This window comes from Diceros bicornis, chromosome 18 (genome assembly GCF_020826845.1).
Source record: "Diceros bicornis minor isolate mBicDic1 chromosome 18, mDicBic1.mat.cur, whole genome shotgun sequence".
Lineage (NCBI taxonomy): Eukaryota > Metazoa > Chordata > Mammalia > Perissodactyla > Rhinocerotidae > Diceros > Diceros bicornis.
The window spans coordinates 55,612,158-55,639,894 of NC_080757.1; the positions used below are offsets into that span (position 1 = coordinate 55,612,158).

The following is a 27,737-nucleotide window of genomic DNA, read 5'->3' on the forward strand; positions in this document are numbered from 1 at the left end:
TGTAGGGGAGGAAGGAACAGATGCTGAGGGAGTAGGGCTGAGAGGACACCCACACCCTCCAGCATGGCCTTTGATCCAGACGTTAGGGACCATGCCTATCACTTGTGGGTGCCTTTTGTTACCGTTTGTGTGTTTGAATAAAGTGAAATGCTGTGACCTTTTTTTTTTGTCAATAAAGACATAAAACAAACTTCTGAATCTCAAAGCTTTTGGTGTATGTTTTCCAATACAGCAAGCTCCTTGGTTTCCACTGTCACTATTGGTGATTATCATACTGTTCTCAGGAGATGAATTTCACTGCACCTTTTCTAGCAGAGCTGCTTACCAAGTCTTCATTTCTCCTGCTGCTAAAACTGCCTGAGGGCGTGCTGGGCCTTCTTCCTCCTGCTCTCATTTTCCTGAATCCAAGAGGCCTGGAGAGTGCTGAGAAACAGAAGGTGGGACAGATGGGCTACCCACCAGGGAGCTGGAAAGAGACACGGGGAGGAGTATGAGATGGTTTTTAAGGGAAAAAAGTCTTCCTGGAAGAGAGTGACTAGGTTCCCATTTTCTCTGCAAGGAAGAAGGTGAGTAAGAAATGTGAGGTGAGAACCAAGTAACCAACATGCTAAGTATTGATGGCTTCAGGCATCAGGCAGGGTGTGGGATCCTCAAAAGGCGTTAGGTGGTCCCCTCCCAGAGGGTGCTTACAGTGCGGAGACAGCATGTACACACAAAAGTAGTGAACAAGGTATATGATTGTGTCAGCCAGGGTCCAACAGACACAGAGACCACTGCAGTTGTCAGTGGTGGAGAAAGGAAAGGGCCTGGGGGACACAGGTGTCACAGATGCAGTGACTGCAGGATGCAGTTATTGCTCCCAGGACAGGAGCAAAGAGAAGAGGTTGGGATTATTAAAATGTAGAGCCTCTGAGGAGGGCCCCTGTGGAGAAGGAGATGGGTGGGAGGGGGAGCTAGTGAGGCTGGTTCCAGGAGTGTGGTAAAACTGCAAATGAACCAACACTACTCCTGGAACCAGCTATCACTGCCGGAGCAAAGCTGTGTCGCTGTGGTTTCTGTGATAGGAAGGAGTACATCCCTCTTCTTCCTCTGGCCTTGCAGTCTCCCTCTCACGTTCCCTACAGGCAAGCCTATCATAGAGAGCAAGCTGGTAAAGGAGAATGGGCTTGGCAGCTTCCCAGCCCCAGCAGCACAGGGCAAAGTCTGGAGGGTGGGTTGAGGCTGAGAGCTAACAGTAACCAGCTCTGCCCACGTCTTTGGCTCCTCAGCATCTATATACATGCTGCTCTGCATATTGGAACTTCCAGACAATGGTCAAAACACCTTTATGCCTCCGTATAACAAGATGCAACTACTTTTTACACAAACATCATATTGCTCTCTCCCCAACATAAGACAGTGCCGGGGCTGGCCTGGTGGTGCAGCGGTTAAGTGCGCGTGCTCCGCTGCGGTGGCCGGAGGTTTGCAGGTTCGGATACCTGGCGCGCACCGATGCACCGCTTGTTAAGCCATGCTGTGGCGGCGTCCCATATAAAGTAGAAGATGGGCACAGATGTGAGCCCAGGGCCGATCTTCCTCAAGAAGAAAGGGGAGGATTGGCATGGGATGTTAGCTCAGGGCTAGTCCTCCTCACTAAATAAATAAATGGATTAAAAAAACAAAACAAAACATAAGACAGTGCCAACAGTCATTGTTTCCAGGTCTGAGAGACAATCACATCTATTTCTGGGCTATGTTAATTACTCTTCAAATTGGGTTGGTGGGTTAGACAGCACCCAGTTGCTGATAGGCAGCTAGCTCAGGCTGCATGGTCACTTGATGTCCCATGGTCACATGGCAGGAGCTGTTTCTCAAAAGCAGAAGAGTTATCTGCAAAAGAAGGCATGGATCTATTCCAAAACCCTGGATTCCTGCATGGTGATTCTGCAGTCGGGGCTTGCCAGAGGCTCCTTACAGCATCAGCATTTGCAAAAGATCATCTGAGTGTTGCTGAATCTACTCAGTCATAAAGCCCAGGTGTCAGCCCAGAGCTCAGTTTTTAATAATCTTACAACACAGAAAGATTTTCATCAGTGAAGCTTGCCCCTGGAGTGAACTGTTATTCCATTAAGCCAGTTTAATTCCTTGATCAGTTTTCTATACAGTGCAATTAAATTGTTTCTAAATTTTCTATTTTCATTTTTACTTAAAAATACTTTCATTAAGATAGTTGTTTTCCATGAGATTTTTGTGGTGGAAATTTAATTCAATTTAACCAATTCTAGCTTTTGCCCTTGTGGGCTTCCTTTTGTGGCTATTATCTCCTCCATGTTTATTTTCCCCAAATCAAACTTGGCAGCTCAAAATCTAAGTCTCATATATCTAAATTTGTGTATTTTAAACCATTGTTAGTTTTCTGTTAATTATTCCTAACAAGACACTTACAAAATGGGTAGAAGATTAATAGTTTGTGTTTCTTAGCTTTCCTATAAGGAAATTGTGAGCAAGTTCCCTCAGATATTCTTGGATTACTTTATGTCCAAAATGGGCTATTGCTTGTACTCACATTTCATTCTGATAACTTTGCACACACACACACCATCTACACAGTTGGCAAATCAAAGAGCAAAACATCCTCAAAATATGCCCTGCTTTGCTCAGTTGTTATGGATAGCCAATAAGCACATATTTGAAAAAGAAAGATTTAGAAGGCTCGATAGAGTTCTTGAACTGGACCCTGAAGTTGGAGAAAGGTGTGGTTGGCAGGTGCAAGAAGGATTGTTAGCCTGTCACCTACAGCTAGTGTTGCTCAGGTCTGTCACTTCTAACACAGGGCTAGAGCAAACCTCTGCTTATGTGCTGCCATGTGCTGCATAGCCACTACATGCCCAGGTCTGTGCTAGGCGCTGACAACCAAAGCTGAGTCACAGAGACCTGCAGAACACCGAGTGGAAGAAGGGAAGGCTGGAGGTGGGAAGGGGACAGCCAAGCAGCTGCTCTAATGGCCAGGGGAGATGCATCAGAACCTGGGCAGAGTTGGAGGGGTGGAAATGCCTAGCCAGAATCAAGCCCCATTGGGATACTTAGAAGGCAGCCACGTATTCAAGAATCACTATAAATTCTAAGCAGGATAAATAAAATATCTACACATAGATATAGTATAATCCCCTCTTCTGATGGGAAAAAAGGAGCAGCAATAAGACTGACAGCCAACTTCTCAACAGAAAAATATAAACCAGAAGACAGTGGAATTAAATCTCCAAAGTGCTGAAAATAGCTGCCAACCTAGAATTCTATACCCATGAAAATATCCTTTAAGAATGAAGCTGATATAAAGGCATCTTTGACAACCAAAACCTGAGAGTATTTGTCACCTGCAGACCTGTTCTAAAGGAAATACTAAAAGGTGTTCCTCAGGAAGGAAAGAAAGGATCCCAGATGGAAGCTAGAGACACAGGAAGGAATGGAGAGCAATTAAAAAGGTAAATACATGGATCGATCTAAATAAATATTGACCATTTAAGCATTAATAGTGCCTTAAGTTTAAAAAAAAATAGAATTAAAATCCACAACAATAATAAAAGTTGGAATGAGATAAATGAAGTTAAAGTATTCTAAGGCTTTGCATTATCTAAGAAGAGATAAAAGTAAGACTTTATGTTATATTTTGATAAACCATGGATGCATGTTATAATTTCTCAGGTAACTACCCAAAGAATAATAATAATAATAAAAAGTGTAACTACCAAGTTAATAGAGAGGAAGGAGGAAATTTAATAGTAAAAAAATCAATAATGGTAAAACTACAATTCACCAAGAAAACATAATTATAAATTTGTGTGCATCTAATGATCTAGCCTGAAAATCAATAGAACTAAAAGGAGAAATAGGGCCGGCCCTGTGGCTTAGTGGTTAAGTGCGCACACTCCGCTGCTGGCAGCCCGGGTTCGGATCCCGGGCACGCACTGACGCACCACTTCTCTGGCCATGCTGAGGCCACGTCCCACGTACAGCAACTAGAAGGATTTGCATCTATGACATACAACTATCTACTCGGGCTTTGGGGGAAAAAAATAAATAAATAAAATTTAAAAAAATAAAAAATAAAAAAATAAAAGGAGAAATAGGCAAATCCATAATACTACTAGGAATTTTGTCAAATCTCTCAGTAACTGTTAAAGCAGACCAAAAAACCAATAGGGATAGAGATGCTTTTAACAACATTATTTCCAAATTTCATTACTGAAATATGTAGAACACTACACTGAACAACTGCAGAATACGCATTCTGAATTTTTAAGTGCATGTAGAACAGTTACCTACATTGACCATGTTCTAAGCCATAAAACAAGTCTCAAATAAATTCAAAAGATTTAAGTCAGAGCATATTATCTGATTATAGTAGAATCAAGTTAGAAATCAATAATAAAAAGCAATATTAGAAAATACTTGTATTTTTAGAAATTAAGCAACATATTTCTTTTTTTTTATAATTTTATTTATTTATTTTTCCCCCAAAACCCCAGTAGATAGTTGTATGTCACAGCTGCACATCCTTCTAGTTCTATATGTAGGACGCGGCCTCAGCATGGCCAGAGAAGCGGTGGGTCGGTGCGCGCCCGGGATCCAAACCCCGGCTGTCAGCAGCAGAGCGTGTGCACTTAACCGCTAAGCCACGGGGCCAGCCCAACATACTTCTAAATAACTCATGGATCAAAGAAGAAGTCACAATAGGAAAATGTATGTATGTATGTATGTATGTATGTATTAACAAGTAAGAAAGGCTAAAAATCATTATATAAACATCCATCTCAGGAACTTAGAATAGCAAATTCAACCCAAAGAAAGTAAAAGGAAGGAAATAATAAAGAGAAGAGCAGAAATCAATGAAATAGAAAACAAACATACAATAGAACCATCAAAACCAAAAGCTGATTCTTCAAAAAGATTAACAAAATGGATAAACTTCTAGTGAGACGCACCACAAAAAAAGAAAATACAAATGATATCCAGAATGTAAAACGGAGACACAACTACAGATCCTACAGTCTTTATAAGGATTGTAAGTGCTACTCTTAGGCATATACCCAAAAGAATTGAAAGCAAGGGGCCGGCCCCGTGGCTTAGCAGTTAAGTGCACGCACTCCACTACTGGCGGCCCGGGTTCGGATCCCGGGCGTGCACCAATGCACCGCTTCTCCGGCCATGCTGAGGCCACGTCCCACATACAGCAACTAGAAGGATGTGCAGCTATGACGTACAACTATCTACTGGGGCTTTGGGGAAAAAAAAGGAGGAGGATTGGCAATAGATGTTAGCTCAGAGCCAGTCTTCCTCAGCAAAAAAAAGAAGAGGATTAGCATGGATGTTAGCTCAGGGCTGATCTTCCTCAAAAAAAAAAAAAAAGAATTGAAAGCAGGGACTCAAACAGATATTTGTACACCTATGTTCATAGCAGCATTATTCACAATAGCCAAAAGGTAGAAGCAACCCAAGTGTCCATCAACAGATTAATAGATAAACAAAATAGTGGAATATTATCCAGCCATAAACAGGAATGAAATTCTGACACATGCTATAACATGGATAAACCTTGAAAACATTAAGTGAAATAAGCCAGACTCAAAAGGACAAATATTGTATAATTTCACTGTTACAAAATATCTAGAGTAGGCAAATTCATAGAGATAGAAAGTAGATTAGAGGTTACCAGGGGGTGGAGGGAGAGGGGAATGAGGAATTATTGCTTAATGGTTACAACGTTTCTGTTAGGGGCGATGAAAAAGTTTTGGATATAGATAGTGGTGATGGCTACATTCCTTTTTTGCTTCTGAAGATCAGAGCCAGAGTGGAAGCATAATCTTTAGGATCACCAATCAGATAATCTTTGCACCACTCAACTTTAGACCAAGAAGAGGCCTTAAAACATCATCTCCTACAACAGCTCTGTCAATTCTCAAGAGAAGAACTATGGTCCAGAGAGATTAAATGAGTTGCCCAAGAATCTACTGCCATTTAGTTACCATTTCCCCTCTCTGATGAGAGAGGAGGGTGAGTCCCAGAAGTCCACTGCAAGTGGCTCCAGGTGCAGCAGTGACTCTACCTCCTGCGACAAAGGCTCTGGAGTAACGCATCGCCTGTGGAAGGGCAGACAGCATCAGCACTGCAGCATGACTGCATCAGCACTGCAGCATGTCCAGGGACACACCTTTTGCCCTGCTGACATCACAAGCAGAATGCTAGGGCTGGTCACACTTGAATTGTGACATCAGGGAGCAAAATTGAGGAGGGGGACCAACTTGATAGGGAAACCACAAAACAGCAGCCAAAGGAAAGGTGAGAGGCGGTCATCAGACCACAGGGGACGTAAAGGGCTGGGGTGGCAGCACGCTGGACTGATGGGGATCCTCCCAGCAGCTGGTGAGTTGGGACAGGGGTGAGGCACCTGTGCCAGAGTGCCCAAAGGTTCTCCCTCCCACCGCAGGGCAGCCAAGCCTCTGGCTCTCCCTGTCATGCAGAGAGTTTCACGTAAGTACTGGGCTTCCTACCTTTCCTTCCAAAGGGCCAAGGAAGTGGCTCCTTTCACTTGTCATGATGTGACTTCTTTCTGCTCATCCACCCTCTTGTCCAGGATTTGTTCCAGGAATTAGTGCTGGGACAAGGAGAACACAATCCCAAATTTATGCCCTCAATGTGAGTTGACTGATGACACAGTACCCCATGAGCAGACAGCTGGTTCTAAGAGAAGGACTAGTGTGCCCCTCAAAGGCCCCTCCGCTCCTGCCTTGGCTTCAGCATGGCTTTGCTCTGTCTTTCCAGGGCCAGTCCAGGATCTCGTCCCAGCCCTGCAGCCCCCTGACCAGCCCTCAAGACCTCGCCGAGGCCAGTTCCTGATGAGTAACAACAGCCATCTCCGCAAGTTTGAGGACCAAGTCCTCTGTCCCATTTGCCTGGAGGTGTTCCGCAACCCAGTCACCACCGCCTGTGGGCACAACTTCTGCATGACCTGCCTCCAAGGTTTCTGGGACCACCAGGCTACCATGGATGAGGCACTCTATTGCCCCCAGTGCCGAGAGAGCTTCCCCTCCAGGCCGCGCCTCTGCAAGAATGGCACCCTGGAGGAGATGGTGACCTGCTTCACCCAGACCAAGGGCCAGACCTTGGGGTCCTCACGGAACCTGGCTGGGCCCAGGGACGTACCCTGTGACTTCTGTTCCCCCCAGAAACTCAAGTCAGTCAAGTCATGCCTGCAATGCATGGCCTCCCTGTGCGAGAAGCACCTGCGCAGCCACTTTGAGGACCAGGTGTTCCAGGACCACCAGCTGCTGGAGCCCATGTGGGATCTTAAGAGCCACGTGTGCCGTAAGCACCGCAAGCTGCAGCAGCTGTACTGCCGCACGGAAGGCTGCTGCGTGTGCGGGGCCTGCCTGCTGGAGGAGCACAAGAACCACGACACCATCCCCCTGGAGGAGGAGCGCGCCCACAAGGAGGTGGGGTGGGAGGGTGGAAGCCAGGGGGCTCGTGGTTCTGAGTCTTTCAAGCCCTGGCCACACCTTTCCTTGGAGGAAAATTATACAGCCATTAAAGTGATGATCACAAGGGCCATGCCATGACATGAAAAAGTGCTGGCGAGTTAAATGAATAAGGATCCTAAATTGTATGTATGAATCCTATGTTAAATTTTTTGCACAGAAAAAGAAAAGACTGAAAGAAAACATCAAAATACAAACACGTCATGTTAGGTTGGGCAAATCCCTTCCTTTTTATCTATTTTCAAATTTTATTTAATATATTTGTATTGCTTTTTATAGTGCAATACTTATATTTTAGATATTCTATCGTGTATGTTCTATAACAGTGCTATTCCAGCAGAGCCACCTGTCAATGGTCCTTGGCCAGACAAGGAGCTTGTGCCGAAGTGTAAACCAACTCACCACACTGTTTAGTTCAGCTGACACCTTTTTCATAGCACGACTTTCTCAACAAAGGAAGCAGTGTTGATTTACAGTCTGGCGTGAGCTTCTTACTTTGTTGTGGGTCAGCAACAGTTCGTGGACAGGCACTTGGAATAGCATAGTTCTATAACATATTACAGAACATGAAAATGCCCCTTGCTGGAATAGGTGGGGACTAAAGGCTTCTGTAGGACTTGGGGACACAGTGCTGCTTGGCCTGGCAGCGCTACCCTAGGGGCCCAGGGCTCCATATCTGATATGCCCCTCCTCGACTCACTGTGTCTCATGCCTCTCCAGCCACGGAGCCCTCCACAGCCCCTTCTTGTGACCTGAAACCCAAAGGTCATCACTGTCAGGAGCAGAGAACCTGATTCCTAAGAATGGGGAGGGACGCTCTCAGGGAGGGAGAGACCAAGAGCAGAGGAGTGGACCCTGGCTATCTGCCCTTCAGCTCTGGTCATTCTCATTCTCATTCTCATTTAAGCTTCTGAAGGAATGTAAGAGGTATGTCTCTTCTGGGCTTTGACATGGGGCTGCTTGCAGAAGGGCTTCTGCTAGTCACCTCTCTGCATCAGGGGCCCTCTCTTCCACTCCACTCTCTCACCTCAGCTCGAGGTTCAGAAGGTTCAGGCCAATGTGGAGAACCAGATGCTGATCATCACTTCCGACAGTCAGAAGCACCGGGGGCAGGTGGCGTTTCTCTCGGTAAGGTTGGCCCACCCCGTCCCCAGGCCCAGGCTTCCCCAGCACCCTGCATCAGGCTGAGGGGAACTCTCAGGGCTTGGAGTGGATGGTGTGGGGCCAGGCAGACAGGATGCCTAGGCCGGCTCTGGGCCATGACAATAGGAGTACCGGGGTGGGGCTCAGAGATGCCTCTCTGTGCACCCTCTCACCCCCCAAGAAATTGATCCAGACAACGCGCGATGAGGTGAACGCCTGCTTCTCAGAGATCATCCAGGATGTCAAACAGCTGCAGACGAAGGTCTTGGATTTTGTGGAGAAGGAGGAGGCAGCTGCCCTGGGGAAGCTGGGCAGCTCCATCCAGCAGAGCCACAACCGGCTCCTGAAACTGGAGGGGGACAGCATCTGGCTCCACACCCTGCTCACCAACCAGAACGACCAGCAATTTCTGCAGGTGAGGCCCCACCCCACCCCCACCTCTGCCCCAGGCCCTGTCACAACCTCCACTCCCCCTCTACCCACAGAAATACCCAATCTGCCCAGACCTTGGAAAAAGAGATCAGCATTTGGGGCTGCATCACTTTGTCCATTCCTCTGCCTCAGGGAGCCGCCATATCCATCCTGAGCTTAGAGCAACACCCTTGGCCTCTTCCTCCACCTCAGCGCTCAGCCTTACCCTAACTTTCCTGCCTTCAGTTCCCTGGAACAGATGAGGGTGTATCCTGGGATTCTGGGCATCTGACACAGTCTAAGTTTCTCCACACTGCCCCGGGCCAGGACTGGAAGGGAGAACAGCACAGTCTATACTGCCTGGATTGAAATCCTTCTTCCTTCCCTGGTCTGGTGCTGCTTCATGAGGGTACCAGGCAGGGTAGCTGCTGGGGGGTGCGGCCTTCTCTATGGGCAGGGCCCTGGGCTGCCCAAACCCTGTGCTTGGGAACTCTTAGCTCAGATCCCCTTTCTTCAGTGGTCATCACACCCCTGAGCAGATTTCTAGGGCTATTACTCACCTTGTCCCATGCACAACAGGAAGCATTTGGCAAGGTTTTTCAGTAAGCAATTAAAGGCTCAAAAGAAACCCTCTTCCCATTGTTTTTGAAAAACTCACTTTGCTTAACACACTAGGCCACAGTGGCCCTACCTTTGGCAAAGCCCTAACCTAAGATGTCCAGACAACCAGGAGGAGGGGACAGAAATGTCCAAGTTTGAAAATGGACAGCTTCTCCTCCTGCCCCATGCTCTGGGGACCACTAAGCCGTTGCCGTAAGCTGATGCCATAAGCCGTTGCCATCTGCCTGGTGCTGGCTAACAAGTGGTACTGCCGGCCCCTCCCTGCATGCAGGAGTTCCCCAGGCTGAAGCACTTCCCAGCCTCCATGGAACCCCTGATGGGCACCAACTGTGACGAGAAGCAGAGCTTTCTCCAACTGCCAGAGACCCTGCTGGAGCTCCGGACCCGGCTGGTGGACATGGGTCTCAGCTTCATCAACCAGCTCCTCCTGAAGGGTCAGTACCTGGCGGCCTGGGGCCCCTGGAGACTCAGCTGCATTCTGGGGGTGGGACTGCTCTACGGGGCAGTAGTTGGGGTTCTGGGCACTTGTAGAGAACCCTGCCTGTGCATGTGCACCTTCCCCAGGTGAAACAGCCTCCTGGAAGCCCATGCCCTCTCTGAAAGGATGCTGGGCTGTGAGAGCGTCCTCAGCAAAGCCCCCCAATCTCCCCAGGCATTAAGATAAACTCCTATGAAGTGCTTCCCGCAGCTGTGGACAGGAAAACACTTCTCAAGTGTGAGTCCTCAGTACTGGGGTCCGGCCCCAGGGGTGGGAGGGAAACGAACAGGGCTCCAGACGCCTTGACTTCCCCAGCCCCACCTCCATTCAGGCCAGGGATCCAGAGAGATGCCAGCTCTCTCTTGCCCTGACCTCCCACTCTGGACTGGAGACCTCAGAAGGACTTGGCCTGCAACTCCAAGGCTCTGATAGGAAGGGAAAAGACTGTCCTGTCCCCCTCCCTTGGGTGGGGCAAGGCCTCACCTACTGCCCAGAGGCCGGCTCCACAGCCCTCCCTGGCCCTGGTGTGGCACAACCTCTGCCCTCAGCTGGGTGCCTGCCAGCCTCCCCTGGGCTTTAGCCAGCTTGGCTGACCCTGTCCATTTCTGCCTCAGATAATCTCCCTTTCATTTGGTGTTCCCACGGCCCCTCTCCCAGGCTAGGCTGAGGGCCAAATCCCAGTGACTTCTCTGTGATCTTGAGGGTCAAGGTTGTATTGCCTTTGGTGAACCCCCCCCCCCCAGTGACCTTCTCCGGGAGTCCTTGGCTCTCCTTCACTCCCACTCAGTCTTGCCTGCTGAATAAATAAAAAGGGAGATTATGTGAGGGTCTGGTGGGGGTGGGGAGGGAGACTCTTGGTTCTCAACTTCTCTAGAAAAGTGGACCTTTGGACAGCACCCAACTCATCCTTCCTCCAGACTGTCAGCAGCTCCTGGGGGCCAGGGTTGGATACTTAAAGGGGTGGCAATAGAGGGCCACACCTAGGAGCCGGGGTGGGGGGATTGGGGGGTGGTGGAAGCACTTGGTAACATATGCAAACGCCACGCATAGCACCTCCTTCCTCTACCCTGGGGGCCCCTGACCCTGGCTCTCTTTCCGTCGCCCTCCCTCCAGGTTACTGCAACCTGAACTTCGACCCCGCCACGGCCAGCGAGGAGCTGTTCCTGTTCAAGGAGACGCACTCAGTGCTGAACCTGGGCATCCTCCTGGAGCCCTTAGCCGCCGGCGGCCCCTTCCTGGGCTTCAAGCAGTGGCCGCAGGTGCTGTGCTCGCGCGGCCTGTTCGAGGGCCGCCACTACTGGGAGGCGGAGGTGTCCAACTCGTGGGTGTGCCTGGGCGTCACCTACCGCCGCAGCCCCCCGCTCAGCGGCCGCCCGCGCCGCAACATCGTCTACCTGCTGGGCCGCAACCCCTACTCGTGGTGCCTGGAGTGGGACTCGCTCAAGTTCTCAGTGTGGCACAACAACACGCAGACGGTGCTGCACGGCGGCTACCACCGCGCGCTCGGCGTGGCGCTCGACTGCGGCGCCGGCTGCCTCTCTTTCTACGGCGTGGCGGGCGGCGTGAGCCTCCTCTACCGCTTCCTCGCCTCCTTCCTGGAGCCGCTCTACCCCGCGGTCATGGTCAGCAGCGGTGCCTCGGTCACGCTCAAGCAGCGCCCGGAGGCCTAGGCGGCGGCCAATAAAGCTGGACTCGAGCGCTGGCTGGGCTCGCGGGGAGGGGCGCGCCGGGGAGGGGCCGCCTGTCCGCGCGGCTGGCTGGCCCTGTGTGGTCCCCCGGCCCGGGGATGAGGGGTGGGCGGCGAACCTTCCTCGCCACCCGCTGGTGGGACTTCATCTCCAGCGCCTGCCCGGTGGTCCCGGAATCCCAGAAAACTGGCAGACCCCTCCGTCCCCACAGCCACAGGAGAAGGGCTCTGAACCAGGCTGGAGTTCCCCCGGGGCCGGGGACAATCCTGTGGCCTCGTGAGGGGAGTTCCCTGACCGGGTGCACAGCCTGCCCCTCCACTCCAACCCCCAAATCATACCAGAGACCCCTGGCCTTGGTTCTCCAGACTGGCCCTGGCCACTCGGTACCAGGGACTTGTCCCCAAAGCCCTTGTAGCCTGACAGTGAGCGGGGCTTGGACCAGGTGGCTTGTCTCTCAGGGTTCCTCCCCCCACAGGCGGCCACACTGAGAGGTGGCACCTGACAGACTGGGGTTGAGGTGTTCTGTCTGAGTTACTGGCTTAGTTGGGAGCTGCGCAGTTGAGCTGGAGGAACCCAGCTGATCTTAGACCCAAAAACGGAAAGGCAGAGGGCCTAGGTCCAGGTCTGGGCTGGGGCTGCTGACCCTACTGCCCAGAGCAGAGCTTCTCACACTCGGGAGGGGCTGTGGAACTGAGGCTATCCTGGGTGGGAGGCTATCCTTACACCACTCTGCAGCCTCCTCAGTGTTCCTGAAAGCCGCTTTCCCTGCCCCCAGCCATAGGCCCACGGCACCCAGCTCCCAGAGGGTACACTGCCCAAAGGCAAAGGGGCTTCGTCCACATCCAGGCCTCTGCCATCCCACCTGCCCAGCAGGATGTGTGGAAGTCTGCCCAAAAGGCTGAACCCCTGCCTGACGGGCCACTGCCCTGCAACCCTGGCAGGAGCATGACTGGGGACTCGGCCCCTCTGAGGAAGCCACCTGGGCATTTCCAGCCTCAACCGGACGCTTGTTCCTGTGGTTTCTCAGGCGAGGGCTCTTGGTAAGGTTAATAATTGGCTCTGAAAAGGAAATGATACAAGTCACAGGAGAAAATCCCTAAGGAAACGTAGTCCAGAACCAGGCCAAAAGGCGCCCCACGGGGGTGTGCCTGAATTCCACCCCCGCCTGGCCTGTTCTCAGAGAAATTAGTGACCCTAGTTCCTCATTAGGAGGGGTCATTTTGGAGCCGGAGTGGAGTAGGATGCACAGCGGGTGTAGGGTGTGCTCTGAAAGTCTTGCAGGGTGGGGTGCCCTTTGGCGGCTCTGAGCAAGTCTTGGCTGTGGTCTCTTGTTGACCTTCCTCCCTGGAGTCTTTGCTCAGCACCAATTCCAGTCGCCTTTATTCCCCATAGGCTGCTACCCGTGTTGATGGGTAGGAATGTAATCTAAACCTTTCCCCGATATTCAGGAGAAACCTTTCACACCAAAAAGCCTCAATCTTGCCTCTCCATCCCCCAATCTTTATTATTCCCAGCCAAGGGGCTGCAGGCTTCTGCATCACTGGGCTGAGGTCAAGAAATACTGAGGAGGTGAATGCATGAGCCAAGGGGACAGCAAGGGTCTGCTCTGGCGAGCTGCATGGATCTCAGAGTCCTTCCCCATCGGGGAGCTGACAAGGAGGGGGCTACCCTTGCCAGCTCCTTCTGGCTCTAAAGGACACTTAATCCAGGGTGGCCGGTGAAGCTGGAACCCTGACACCCTCAGGCACATGCTAGTGTGAAATCCACATCTGAATTTAAGAGGGGTGTTATTTGCTTTCCTAAACAGTTCCTCATTTGCTGTTCCTAGGCTCCTAGGGATCCACAATGGTAGTCCTGGGGGTCCTCAAATACTTTTTAGTATTTCAAAAAGCCGAAAGGGCAAGCAGGCCTGCACGTCGGTGAGGCAGGCCAGCAAACCGAAATGTCAGGGTTCTTCTCACGTCTCAGCACGTGCCTCATGGGGAAAATATCATAGAGGGGGTCCTTTGGGGTGCAAGATCAGCCAGTGCTCTTGGATCATCCACATGGGTGAACCCCACTGCTCCCCTTTCCCCCACTATGGAGAGACCAGGGAGGGGACTGTCTGTGGAATGCCACCCACGCACTCCTCATGCCTTCCTGCTCCTGCTTTAGCACTCAACAAATATTGTATTTAATGTGAATCCAAACAGGCTGTAAACTACTCTATCTTCAAGGATTATTTCACTTAAAAATTTTGTGTTATTCCTTACAAAAAGATTGTGTTCCTGTATAACTTGGGTAATTTTAAAATTAATCTTTTTGCGTTTTCTATAAAAGTACTTTTGCTTTCAGGCCGGCCTGGTGGCAGCGGGTAAGTGCGCACGCTCTGCTGCGGCGGCCTGGGGTTCGCAGGTTCGGATCCTGGGCGCGCATCAATGCACCACTTGTCAAGCCATGCTGTGGCGGCTTGACATATAAAGTAGAGGAAGATGGGCACGGATGTTAGCCCAGGGCCAATCTTCCTCAGCGAAAAGAGGAGGATTGGTGACAGATGTTACCTCAGGGCTGATCTTCCTCACCAAAAAAAAAAAAAAAAAAGTAGTTTTGCTTTTATTTAACAAACATATAGTGTGTACAATGTGCCAGCCACTGTTCATGGCAAATATGAACTCATATGATCCTCATAACAACCCTATAGATAAGTATTATTAATTATTCCCATTGTGTGGATGAGGAAACCTGGAGTGAGAGGTTAAGTGACTTGTCCAAGGTCACGACGGTATATAAGTTGAGGAGCCAGGATTCAAACCCAGGCAGTCTGCTTTTTTTAACCGCTATGCTACATCACCTCTCCTACAGTGTGTTCATTGTAGGAAATTTACACAATATAGAAACAAATGAAGAAAATAAAACAACCCATAATCCTACCCTCCAGAGATAACCTCTCCTGGAGTGTTTCTTTTTTCTTTTTTTTGTGAGGAAGATCAGCCCTGAGCTAACATCCATGCCAATCCTCCTCTTTTTGCTGAGGAAGACCGGCCCTGAGCTAACATCTATTGCCAATCCTCCTCCTTTTTTTTTTTTTTTTCCCCTTTTTCTCCCCAAAGCCCCAGTAGATAGTTGTATGTCATAGCTGCACATCCTTCTAGTTGCTGTATGTGGGATGCTGCCTCAGCATGGCTGGACAAGTGGTGCGTCGGGGCATGACCGGGATCCGAACCCGGGCCTCCAGTAGCAGAGCACGCACACTTAACCGCTAAGCCATGGGGCCGGCCCCTGGAGTGTTTCTTTCCAGTCTTCTTACACAGATAGAGCTATGGAGCAACTGAAGATGCTGATAGCTAGAAGATAGAGTTACAACTCACATCGTGCATTTTCACCAGTATCATACTGTGTGCATTTTCCAAAGTCACTTTCAAAATGCAAAAATGGCTTGTTCACTGGCTGCGTAATATTACATCCTACAAATCTATCCAATAGCTTTGTTTTAACTCCTTCCCCAGGTCCCCTTAGAGGTGGGTGGCAAGTGGCATTCCAGCCAAAACTGCAAATGTTGCTTCCTCGATGTTACTCCAAGTTTGACCCAAACTCAGGAGGGCCAAAGTAGGGGCCAAAGGATGTTGCAACCACAACAGTTTCCATCTGTCTTATCATCCTGTCCCACAGATGGGAGAGCGTGGGAGCAGGACCAGATGGCAGGAGCCTAGGGAAGGAGCCTTAACCCTTTACTCCACCAAGGGATGGTGTGCTCAGGCTGGGGGTAGAAGGGAGAGGATGTTTGTGGGAGCCTCTGGCAGAGGTCCTGCCTGGCATACAGTTGGTACCCGATGGCTGTCAAGAGCATCTCACCCAAGAGAGCATAAACTCAACTCTGTGCTTTTCCTATGAGGAAGGCACCTGGTGGCCTCCTGGATCAGGTCCCACCAGCTAAGAAGAGGTGGGCCACTTCCAGCCTGCCCTGCTGGCCCAGTCTCACCCCCACCCCTACTCCCCAGCTCCTTGCCACAAACATCAGTCTTCAGTAGCTCTCATGGTCTTTGTCACCAGCCCCACTCCATTCTACCCCCCAAAGTGTCTCACCTCCTGGCCTTTGCTCATGCCGTCCCCTCCACCGGGCGCATTCTTCCCCCCTCACTCCTTCCTTACTCCTCCTCATTACTTACTTACTCACTATGTACTCCTATTCAGTCAAGACTCAGCCAAGACGCACTGTGTTCCAAGAAGCCAATCTTGAACCCCCTCTCCTCAAGCCACGTGGGGTTCCCTCCTGTCTGCTCCCACAACACCCTCCCATGTGTCCCTCCTGGCACCCACCTCATCTCATGTATGAATTCTCCATCAGACGTAGGGGCAGGCTGGGTATTTTGCCTCTGTCTCCAGGGCTTAACAGACGCCTGCCACATAGCAGGTGCTTGATAAACGTTGACCCAAGGGCTGAAGGAACCCCTCCGGAGGCTGGAGGATGGGAGGCCACTCAGGTCCTTTCCTGGGACAGGTCAGGCTTGGTGTGAGTGGCCCAGGCATGGCTGCTCACTTCCTTCCTTCTCCTCCCTTTGCCATCCCTCTGCTCCCTCCTGCAGCTGAGTCCGTGTGCCCACTGACCCAGCTGGGAGCAAAGGACCTGCCTATTCCTCCTGTTTCCATTTCAACCTCCCCCAGCCTAAAGATTCCGTGAGGCAGAGGACGCTCCCGCGGGTGTGTGAGGTGGGAGACACACCCCTCTCTCAGCGGCTGTTTCCTGATCTGTAGAATGGCAGGGACATTTATTTTATATTTACTGAAGATTGTACGACTCCTAGTGCTTCTCATACCAGGCGGTTGGGAAACACAGTGCGTTTGGGGCAAGGGTGGGGCAAGTGAGGCACTCACCTCAGGCACAAAATTTAAGGAGAGATGCCAAAAACTCAGGAATCAAGATATTTTAATGCAGTATTTTACAAAATCAAAATTAATGCAAAAATCCATGATGGATAGAATGTCAAAATTGTAAATAAAGACCAGATCTGACCCAGCACTGGTGCTACCTGCCTCATACCCCTCATACTAACCCCAGCACTGATTCCAATAAAAGTTTGTCCATGAAACCAGGTGACTCTTCCATTGGCCAGAGAGTTTGTTGATCTGATTTTCTAAAAATATTGCGTTAATTTATTATTTCTCTTGGTTACTGAGTTTTGTTGGTGTCCTTGTAACTTTTGAGTCCCAGGCAAGTGCCTCACTTGCTTCACTCTAGTTGAGGGTGTCACACGTCTGGAGGGGCTACTGGAATTTAGCTGGACCGGGGGGAGGTGTCAGGGATGCCAAATGTCTGCAATGCTCAGAACAGTCACACCCAAAATGCCCCTGTTAGTAATGTCTGTGTGCACCGATACTTCAAATGAAAAGTTAAACAACATTTGCTAAGCCGCTCACCCTTGCCAAAATAAATCTGAATCAAAGCATCAGAAGCCCAAGGGCACCCATTCAAAGGCTTTATGCTCCCTGCCAAGTGGTTCTGCAAGCCGAATCATCCTCATTTATGGCTACAGAGTCTTCCTGCCCGGAGGACATGTGTATTGGTGCTTTTGTGTTTCACATGCAGTCGGAGTTGACACTGATGGTTAGATTTCTGCCCAGATTGCTCCAATGATCCACAAATGTCCCTGAGTGCCTCCTGTGGGCCAGGCACAAGACTCCCCATGGGGGATGCAGTAGGAAGCAAGACTGCTCCAGTGCTGGCTGGGAGTGGAAGGGACAGGCCCTAATGTTGGTCTCAGTGGTGAGTGTATCTGGCCACACACTGAGATAAACATTCTTAAGGGGAAGAGATGACCAAGAAGCCGTCCCACACCAGGCATCCCTAAAGAAACAAAGATGACCTGAGCACGTGCCCGCTGGATATGGGGGTGGTGCTGGCAGGAGGTGGAGACGGGTTGTTTTGCCACATCACACTGAGCTTAGCTTGCCACCATGACAGTCCTCAATAACCATTATGTGGTGGTTAAGCACATGGACACCAAAGCCAGACTGCCTGGGTTCAAACCCTGGCCCTGCCACTTACAACTGTGTGACGTTGGACAAATTACTTAACCTCTCTGTGCCTTAGGTTCCTCATCTGAAAAGAGCAAATTAATAATAGTACCCACCTCATAGAGGATTTAGCGAGTTAACCTATGTACCTAGCTATTTTTACTCATTCAACAAACATTCATTGAGCTGGGGTGGCAGAAAAAGAGGGAAGAATATTCTTCCCATAGGTCAGGCAGTAGGGACACAATGGTGCACTAAGACAGACTCAGCCCTGCCCTCATGAAGCTTATGACCTAGTGATGGCAAGAAAGAGAGATTCATCACAGAATTGTTTAAATCAGAAGTCAGTAAGCTATGGCCCATCACCTTTTTTGTACAGCTTGCAAGCTAATAAAGGTTTTTACATTTTTCAATGGGGAAGAAAATCAAAAGAATAATATTTCGTGATACGTGAAAATATACGACATCAAATTTCAGTGTCCATAAATAAAGCTTTATTGGGACACAGCCATGCTCGTTTGTTTACGGGTTGTCTGTGGCTGCTTTTGCCCACAATGGCAGAGTTGAGGAGTTGCACCAGAGACTGTCTGGCTTGCAAAGCCTAAAATATCTACCATTTGGCCCTTTTCAGAAAAAGCGCGCAACTCCTGATTTAAATCAATATAAACGCACAATTGTGGAAAGGGCCGAGATGAGAGGTAGATGTGCTAGGAGGAGGAATAACTGGGGGAACCAGCCTCGCCAGGGAAACCAGGGAAGGCTTCCTGGAGGAAGTGATGCTTGAGCTGTGATCTGAAATGACAGGAGTTATCCAGGCAAAGAGAGTCAGGAGGGTGCTCCAAGCCAGGAGGACAGCAGGGGTAAAGACCCCGCAGCTAGGCAGGCGCAGCAAGCAGAGAGGGCCAGCGTGGCTGGAGGGCGGTGAGTGAGGGAGAGCGATTTGGGGCTGGAAGGGTGGGCAAGGGCCAGGCTTTGAGGCCACACCAGGGGCTTATCTTCATCTTGCAAGTCCCGGAAAGCCACTGCAGAGTTTTAAGCAGGGTGAGCAGCAGGGCAAGACCAGACTTACATTTCAGAAACATCAGTCCAGCTGATGAACAGGGATTTGAGGTCTGAGCTGGACAACAGTGGCTGTGGCTGGTCTGGGAGGGAGTGGTGGTAGAGATGATAGTACATGGTCAGACTGAAGAAATAGTAGGAGGTAAAGTGGGCAGGACTTGGTTATGGGTTGGATATGGGGCATAAGAGAGGTAGAAGGTCAAGAAAACTCACGGGATTTGACTCAGGCACCTAAGTGGATGCTGGCGCTGCCATTTACTGAAACAGGAAACACTGAAGAAAGACCAGGTTTAGCGGGGGTGGGGGAGCAGGATGGCATTGATGGCAAGTTCCCGCTGATGTTGGGCTTGGGGGACTTTGAGGCACATGAGGGAAGGTGCCAGGTTGGATATCTGGGCTAGACGTATAAACTGTGGGGTCGTCAGTATACAGGTGGTGGTTGGAGCCACGAGTGTAGAGTGGGAAGAGAAGAGGGTGAAGGTCAGAGCCTGTGGAGCTCTCCCATTCAAAGGTCAAGGGTAAACAAGAATGGCCGGAGAAGTGGGAGGAAACCCAGGGGAGAATGAGGCCCTGCAAGCCAAGGGAAGAGCGAATTTCAAGGAGGGAGGTGTCAACGGGGTCAGACGCTTTAGGCAGATGAGGACTAAATATGTTCATTGGATGTGGTAACATGACCAGAAGGGGCAAAAGTTTGCCTATAGAGGGCGGAGGGAGGAGGGGAGGTGTGGAAATGGACCCAGTGAGAGGAGGCGCCTGTCACACCAAGTCTGGCTGTAGAGAGGGCCGGGGCAGGAGCTGGAGGTGGATATGAGTGGAAGGAGGGTAGATTTTTGTTTTTGTTTCATTTTAGGAGAGACCTGAGCTTGTTTAAATGCCAATCTTACACAACAGCCTAGCGACATGATTCAGAACTCCTCTGGGTACACTTGTGCCCAGCAGAAGTTTTAGATTTAGCAGGAAATGCCCCAAACCCCGCTGTTCCTAAAGCAAGAAGGAGACTAAGTGGGAAGGGGACAGGCCAGGAGCACTGGGGAAGATCCCTCAGAGGAGGTGAGTCTTGGGCTGCACTCTGAGGATAGGTGGCTCCATCAGGCCATGAGTGCACTATAGGCACTTGTACTGGGTTGAATAGTGTCCCCCCCAGTTCAAGTCCACTCAGAACCTCAGAACGTGACCTTATTTGGAAATAGGGTCTTTACAGATGTAATTAGTCAAGATGAGGTCATACTGGAGTAGGGTGGACCCTAATCCAACGACGGATGTCCTTATAAGAAGAGAAAACAGAGACATAGAGATACACAGACACAGAGAGTAGATGGAGGCAGAGACTGCAGTGATGCGTCTCTGCAAGCCAAGGATCACCGCTCATCACCAGAAGCTAGGGGGAGGCAAGGAACAGATTATCCCTCAGAGCCTCCAGAAGAAACCAACTCTGCCAGCACCTTGATCTCGGACTGCTGGCCTCCAGAACTGTGAAAGAATAAATTTCTGTTGTTGAAAGTCCCCGGGTTGTGGTCCTTGGTTATGGCAGCCCCAGGAAACCAAGACAGCACCTGTTGAATGTTGGATGCTCTGCCAGGTGCTGGAGACACAAAGCAGATAATCCCCCGGGGTGCTCCTGGCTCTGGGAATTGTGACATCAGGGGCCACTAGGGAAGAGGAGGGGGCACTTGGCCTTTGTCTCACAAACACTGGGGGTTACCCAGGATAGTGGGGTAGCATCTGTGTAAAAGGGAGGAGGTGACCAAAAGCAAGTCAGGGCTGGGGCAAAGGAAGGGAGGAGAGCAGCAGGAGACTAGGGGCCAGGAGAAATCTGAACTTGATTCTGGAGTGCTCTGGGCACAACGGATGGAGGCCCTGAGGGGAGTGGCATGATCCGATTGCATGATCCATGCTGAGTGGAGGTGAGAGAGAAGGCTCGGGAAGTGAAGTGAGGGCACATGGGAGGAGGGAAGGGCAGGAATGCACATGTGGTGGCAGAGGGTAAGGAGGTGAATCCCACATATGAGCTGTCATTTGTGGGCTGGGAGTATTGGAAAATGGGTGTGCAGACCAGAGCTCTGCCAATGTGTGGGCAGAGTGGTCCATGAACTCAAAGTGGGTGGGGCGCTTTCCAGTGCAGCCCCTGAAAAGTGGGTGCTTGTGGACGATGAGTCTGGTGATTCAGGCAGGGAGGCTGAGTAGAGAGATCCTATCAAGGCTCAGTGTCTGGGCCATGTGGGCCTGAAGTGGCCCCAGCATCAGGAAGAGAGAAGACATATGAGCAAGATCGCCAAGGAAAAAGACAGAACTGACAGTTAGCTGTTTATGAAGAAGAAGGCCCCTGACAGAGAACGGAAGTGGGGCCTGGGCTAAAGAGGAAGATGGTGAGCGTGGTGCGGGGACGGGAAGTTGGGGTGACAGTGAGAAAATCACAAGGAGATGGGCCTGGAGCTCCAGAGAGAGGGGGCAGGCTGGAGGAGAGAGTCTGGGTAAGAGATGCAAGAAGGGGGAAGCAGGAGAAGACAGCGGAGCCTCAGGATGAAGCAGTGCCCCAAAGCCATGGGAGCCCCCCTCCAACAGCACCTTCCTGGGCTAAGAGGGGCAGAGTGGACTTTCGCAGCAAGCGCTGTGCCCAGGCTGTAGTTCTGGGAGTGCCTGCCTGCCTGTTACGACCATCGCCCCTTCCCACACGCCTGAAATCAGAGCTCAGCACAGGGGCAACCCCAAGTCAGGGGGTATGCAGTCACCCTGTGGTTTCTCTTGTCCTGCTCCCCAGCCTGGCCCCAGCATTAGGCAATCTCCCTGAGTGAGAGAGATCAGGACGTCTCCACTCCCCAGGAGTTGGAGGCTGGAGTGGAGCTGGGGTGGGGGGCAATGGGTGCCCCAACATCACAGCCAGCATCTATGGCCAGCCCTGGGACAGACTGCGCCTGTCAGATCTGAGGTCAGGGGGCCTTCGGGGAAATAGCCAGCTAGGTGGTAAGGCTAGGACTTCTGGAGCCACATGCCCTGGGCGGAGTAGAGAAAACAGGCCAAGGGGGCGAAGTGGAGAAAGGACAGAGCAGCTGCCCTGGAACTGGAGCAGGAGAGGGACTGCGAACAAGAAGATGCAGAGGGACCAGCCACATCCAGGAGAGACACGACAGACAGAGTGTCCCCATGGTCCCAGCAGAGGGCACTCTGGCCATGCCAGGGACACCACAAGGTCACAGCAGAGGCCAGACCTGGGGAGAAGGGACGAAAGACCAGGAGCCCATCCTGGAGCTTTCAAGTAATTAAAATATTTTTGAAACGACCCCAGGCCCTGGGTCTGGGGTGTTAAGATCCCGGAACTGGGGAGTGACTTGGATGGACAGTACTCCATTCCTTCATTCAGCCAGTGAGTCAGTACCCGGACAGCACTTAGAACCATGCTCCATACCTGTTGATCCTTATTATTATTGCTGTTATTATCCCATGCTACTCACTGTTCTAAGCACTTTTTTTTTTTTTTGGTGAGGAAGATCAGCCCTGAGCTAACAGCCATGCCAATCTTCCTCTTTTTGCTGAGGAAGACTGGCTCCGAGCTAACATCTATTTTTAAGCAACTTTGATCAGTTCAAAGCACTGATCAACAGGGCAAGAAAGTTCCTAAGCCTCAGGGAGCTTAGTAGGAGAGACACACACCACTCAGTAGGATTAATGCCTCAACTTGGGAGGTCTGGGAGGCCTTCCTGGAGGAAGGGGCTTCTAAGCTGACACCTGAAGGCCAGTCAGGGGCCAACCAAGTAAAGACAAGAATCATTAGGACAGAGTGTTTCAGGGAAAGGGAACAGCCATGCCCATGCAAAGATCTCAGGGGTTCAGCCGACCAGCAATAGAATGTGGTGGTGGTGGTTATTATCACCGATGTACGGCAATTGTGCTGTTAATTACTAATTACTTACTATTAATTCCTACAGATTTATGATTTTGAGCAGGTGCCTCCCTCTCTCTTTGAGCAGATGTCTCGATTCCCTTATTTGTAGGATGACAACCCTTCCAAATGAGGGTCCCTGCCCCCCCCCATTGACAGCTGCCATAGGCCCCAACAGAACTGCGCCTGGTGACTAGGCTGTGAGCTCAGACCTGCACTTAGGGGACACAGTCACACAGGAAGGCTGCGGAAGGCTGTGGGGACTGCCTGTGGGAGCCACAGACTCTGGTTCTGAGCACAGCAGCCACAGTGACCATACCCCAGCCAGGTGGGAGCCTCATTCTGGAGAGGAATCCAGAGTCCAGGATGGTGGAGGGGGTGTTCCCACAGCTCTATCAATTTCATCTTGATGAAGTAGAGGTCGAAGTTTAGGGCAGGGCTCCCCAGAGGGCAGTGGCATCCTGGGAAACCTCCTTGTTTGATTTTTTCTGAGAGAGTAAGAGCCTCCAGGAAGTCCCTGCATAGTGAGTCCCTGGTCCTGCCAGAGAACCCAGGGATGGGGTGGAGGGCTGCATTCAGCCTGTTCTGAGTACCCGGGGCAGGTACTGCCCCTCACAGTACTGGGCCAGGCTGAAATAAGGGGAGACGAAATGGTGTAGACCCCTGAATGTGATCCCCTCTGTCCTCCGTACGAGACCTCCCAAGGTCTGGGACTATCCCTATAGGATCATGACCATCTATAAATTAAATAGATCTCATCCCCTCCTCCCAAAGTTTGTATCCAGGGAACCTCAGGCCAAGCTGAATATCCCCCCATGTCAGAGCCAACCCCAGCACTGGAACTGTCGGCAAGAAAATGAACCACAGGCACAGCAATGCCTTGTGTCTAAGACGTGCCTTACAACTTGACACAAGTATCTCCTAGGTAATTCACCCAGAAAGTAATCCATCCTAGTGGGTGGGAAGTGGTGTCTCATTGTGGGTTTGATTTGCATTTCCCCAGTGAATTAATGACGTTGAGCATCTTTTCCTGTGCTTGTTGGCCATTTGTGTATCTTTGGAGAAATATCTACTCAGATCCTTTGATCTCCTGCTGGGAGGTGGAGTCTCTTAATCACACGCTTTCCCTATCCCACTTCTGGGGGCCCAACAACCCGGAGCGCGAAAATCGAGAAGCCGGAAAGCGAGCTGGTGGGATATGCAAATTACACGCTAACGACATGCAAATGAACCCTCTGAGCCGGCCGCTGGATGGTCCAGGCCGCCAGAGGAGGAGGCCAGGCTGAGAAGAGGGGTGCTGGCCCTGGCCCCGCCTTGTCCTGCCCTCCCACCTCCGGGCGAGGCCTCCTTCCCCCACTTCCCGGCGACTCCGGGGTGGTCCCGCCCACCAGCGCCTTCGGCCCGCCCCTCCCGGGGCGCGGCTCTCCGCGCGGTCCCCGCCGCTGCCCGCCCCGGCGTCCTGCCGCCTCCGCCGCGGGCGGCCCGGGTCGCAGGAAGCTGCGCTCGGCCGGAGTGGAGCCGCCCCTCCGCCGGGCCCGTGCGAGCCGGTGAGCGGCCTCCCCGGGCCCCCCACTGTCCCCAAGGTGTCCTCCCGCCGGGATCCCCGTCAGCGCCGTCGCAGGCCCGGCCAGCCGTGGGCCTCCCGGGCCCCTTCCCGCCTGTGGGGGTGAGGATCCAGAAAAGTCTTCTTGTCCCGTTCCTGGGCTGCCCCGGCCTAGGATGACTGGGGACCCCCACGTCTGACGGGGGCTCTCCAGAGCGACTCCCTGCGCTCCACGGCCTGGGGGGTTGGGGAGGCAGGGGCACCACCCAACCTGAAATCTCCACGCCGGCGCCGTCTGGGAGCCCCACCCAGAGGAGATCCGTCCTGGGGAGGGTGGGAAAGCCTACTAGAAACCAGATCCAGGACGGCAGGGATGGGGCCAGGCTAAGAAGAGGTTGTGAAGTCCCTGTTGCCAGTCCCATCCCCTTTCCAGGCTGTGGTCTGCCCACCTGCGCAGGGAATGTGGGGGCACATTTGGGGGCAGAGAAGGGAGGATGGTGACTTGCCCCAGCTCACCGACCTCTGGAACCACTTCCTTCCTTCTGGGGCCCCTGCCACGTGCAGGGGTTGAGGGCTTCTCAGCCAGAAGCCCAAGCCAGCTCTTGCTGCTCAGGGCTACTGCTACCCACAGTGTCCTGGGCTCCAGGTGGGGAATCTTGCCTGATATGGGGTATGGGGAGGGAGGGAGGTCTCCAGAGCCTGCCTGAGGCTGCCCATTCTTTCCCTGCCCTGGGGTTGGTGGTTCCTCCTTTTCCTCTCACTGGTTCCCCCACCGTGGGAGAGGAGGTGGCTCCTCCACTCTTGACACCAACCCCCTGACCCCAACCCCTGCATGAGAGCATCGGCTCACCCTTGTGACCATACCTGCAAGCTCAGAGGGGCAAGAAAAGGATTCTGAGGCCCTAGCAAGGGCTCTATCATTAGATGGGAAGCCCTAAAAACAGACTGGGGGCTGTGTGAAGGGAGGACGAGAAATGTCATCTGAACTTGTGCCCTGCCCACAAACCCAGCTTCATGCCATTCGGGCTGGAAGATGGTCTCATTCTGGGCTGGGCGGCCCTGAGAGCTGGGGTCGGCACTTCCTGTGGAAAGCTGCTCACCTCCAGTCCCAGGAAGTGAGTGAAGTGTCTCCAGCCAGATCTCCCTCCTTGCCCCAACCACATGCCAGGCAGTGATCATGACTCATGGTTCCCAGTATAAAGGAAAGACCACTTCCCTGCTGGGACAGAGGTGGAGCCAGAGTCCCCAGCCCCATCTCTTTCTGCCCCGCTGAGTCTCTGGAATGGACCTGCCTGCCAGGAAGCCGGGTCGCCCTTGGTCCTGGGCTTGCCTGCCCCCTGGGGAACACAGGTGGGTTATATTCATTTTGTGCTTGGCTGGAGGTTGGGTAGGGTGTGTAAACAGGTCCCTGCTCATAGTGTAGAAGAGGGGAGGAGGGATGGGGGCAACAATGACAAACAAGGGAATGATCCACTCCAGTGTGATGTGAAAACTACTATTAAGGAGAGAAACACAGGAAGGGGGCCTACCCCAGCCTGGGGTGGTGGTCAGAGTAGCTTCCTAGGAGTGCTGCCAGGGCTGAATCTTGAAGGACCAACCAGACTTCTCTCTGGCTAAGGATTTCGGACCTCAGCAGCCAAGTTCCTAAGGAGGGACCAGCTTGCTGGCGGTATGGGTGGGTGGAGACGGCCCCCTCATGGAAGGCCTCATGGAAGGCCGAGTCTGCAGGGGAGAGTCCAGAGGGAGGCCAGGGGTTCTCAGACCTGGGCGGCAGGGCTCCAAGCTTGCAAAGAGAGAGCAAAGGTGCTTAGGGTTTCCTGGGCTCTGATTGTCCTGGGAGGCCTGGAGAGAGGAGAAGCTATGAAGAGCCAGCCCCACTGGAAAGTTCAGAGGGAAGGTGCACAGTGAAAGTCAGAATCCTGGACAAAATCCCCAAGGGGCTGCCCAGAGAAGTGGCTGCTGAGAAGGGCATTAAAGAGACCTCTCCATAGAGGGGCAGGATAAGGATGAACAAGGGACCAGAGCCGGGGAGTGTGGGGGAGGGGGGAGCTGGGCTGGGGTCCAGACTCCAGGCCCCCCCACGTGTCTCCTCTCTGATCTCCCCTCCTCCCTGCCACCTCTGGGTCAGTGACAGCGTGCTGCTCTGAAGGGAAAGAGAGTCCCGGGGCTTGGGAGTGTCAGGGGTGAGGGGGGCAGCAGAGGAAGGCTGGTGGCCCTTCTGGGAGGAAGAGGGGAAAGAGGCAGGTCCAGGAAGGCTGCGCGTCTGGGAAGTGTTGGGGAGGAGGGGAGAGCAATGGAGATGGGTGCAGAGACTTGACATTCAGGTCAGCACAGAGAGGATCAGGTGGCACCGGTGGCCTTTCCATTTGCTGAGGGAACAGAAATCCTGGCAGAGGCAAGAGCCAGTTTGCTGGAGGAGCCCGTATCTGAGGTTTGCCCCGAGCCTGGAGCTTGGCCAGGAGGATGGGGCTGGGGTATCTCTGGGGCCAGTGTCACGTGCAGGAGTCAGGAGGGCAGGAGGTGCACCAGCCTGCACTTGGGGCTCAAGGTCACACACACACTCACACACACACCCTGAAGCTGAGATGAATGGGACGCTCACCTTGGCAGGGCTCCTGGGGGTTCTCTGGGGAGGGAGGAGGCTTTGTGCCCAGAGGAGGGATTGGAGCATGTGAAGCAGGCAATTTAGGGTGGCTCCAGCTTCGGTGCTGTTTTCAAGCTCCTGGGCCTGGGGGGAAGGTGTGGGGTGCTGGGCTTGGCAAGAAGAGGGGGTTTCATATTTCTGATAGTTTCCTGAGTTTTTATGGATCTTCCTAGGACCTAGGGCTAAAAGGAGGGAGGCTGTGGGAACAGTGGCTCATGGGATCCTTGGCTTCACTGAGGCGAAGGCTGCTCCCACTGCCTGCTGCATCTTGAAGGCCTGAGTGTGGGTGAGGTCTGAGGGCGGTGCGGGACCGGAGCAGGAGGACAGCCAGGATGGAGGGGACTGGAAAAGGGCTCATCACTTGGGGAGGGGGCTTTGGGGCTTTGAGGCCTGGTTATGGCAGCTTCTGGGATGAGGGTGAGGGGCCTGGGTGGTGGCGAGGAACTGAGATAGGACTGAACCAGAGATGTGAGGGTGTGTGTGTGTGCAGAGTATGTGACCTTGTGTTTGTGTGTGTCTGTATGTCTCTGTAGCATGTGTCTGTGTGCATTTGTTTGTATGTCTCTGGGCTTGTCTGCGTGTGTCTGTGTATATGTGTCTATATATGTCTGTGTGACTGTGTATGTCTGTCTCTGGACTTCTCTCGGTGTGTGTGTGCCTATGTAAGAGTGCTGCTGTGTGGTATGTGTCTGTGTATCTTGGTATACATCAGTGTGTGACTGTGTATGTATCTGTGTGTGCATGTGTTGTACGTGTGTGGTGGGGGTGCTC

The 27,737-nt window shown here is 52.0% G+C and overlaps 2 protein-coding genes across 8 annotated transcripts in view; both read left to right on the forward strand.

The window, feature by feature from the left end:
- Positions 1-6,377: 6,377 nt before the first annotated feature.
- LOC131417965 (E3 ubiquitin/ISG15 ligase TRIM25-like) lies at positions 6,378-11,867 on the forward strand. Its single transcript, XM_058562060.1, has 7 exons — positions 6,378-6,399; positions 6,799-7,469; positions 8,544-8,639; positions 8,836-9,069; positions 9,958-10,120; positions 10,339-10,401; positions 11,278-11,867. The coding sequence occupies exons 1-7, from the start codon at positions 6,378-6,380 to the stop codon at positions 11,832-11,834; spliced, it is 1,806 nt and encodes a 601-aa protein (XP_058418043.1). The 3' UTR covers positions 11,835-11,867.
- Positions 11,868-24,256: 12,389 nt separating this feature from the next.
- SLC16A5 (solute carrier family 16 member 5) overlaps positions 24,257-27,737 on the forward strand; it is a 12,284-nt gene continuing 8,803 nt past the window's right edge. For 4 of the 7 annotated variants that reach the window (XM_058561554.1, XM_058561553.1, XM_058561556.1 and 1 more), the window contains exon 1: positions 24,452-25,672. In XM_058561554.1, the coding sequence (XP_058417537.1) occupies positions 25,507-25,672 (166 nt within the window). In that variant the 5' untranslated portion in view covers positions 24,452-25,506. The other 3 variants (XM_058561560.1, XM_058561558.1, XM_058561559.1) reach the window with 3 other exon arrangements.

Excerpts from the sequence above, each read along its gene's own strand:
- LOC131417965 (XM_058562060.1), top strand. The coding sequence starts at position 6,378 with ATGGGGATCCTCCCAGCAGCTG. Across the intron at positions 9,070-9,957 it reads ACGACCAGCAATTTCTGCAG|GAGTTCCCCAGGCTGAAGCA; the intron begins GTGAGGCCCCAC and ends CCCTGCATGCAG. Across the intron at positions 10,402-11,277 it reads CAGGAAAACACTTCTCAAGT|GTTACTGCAACCTGAACTTC; the intron begins GTGAGTCCTCAG and ends CCCTCCCTCCAG.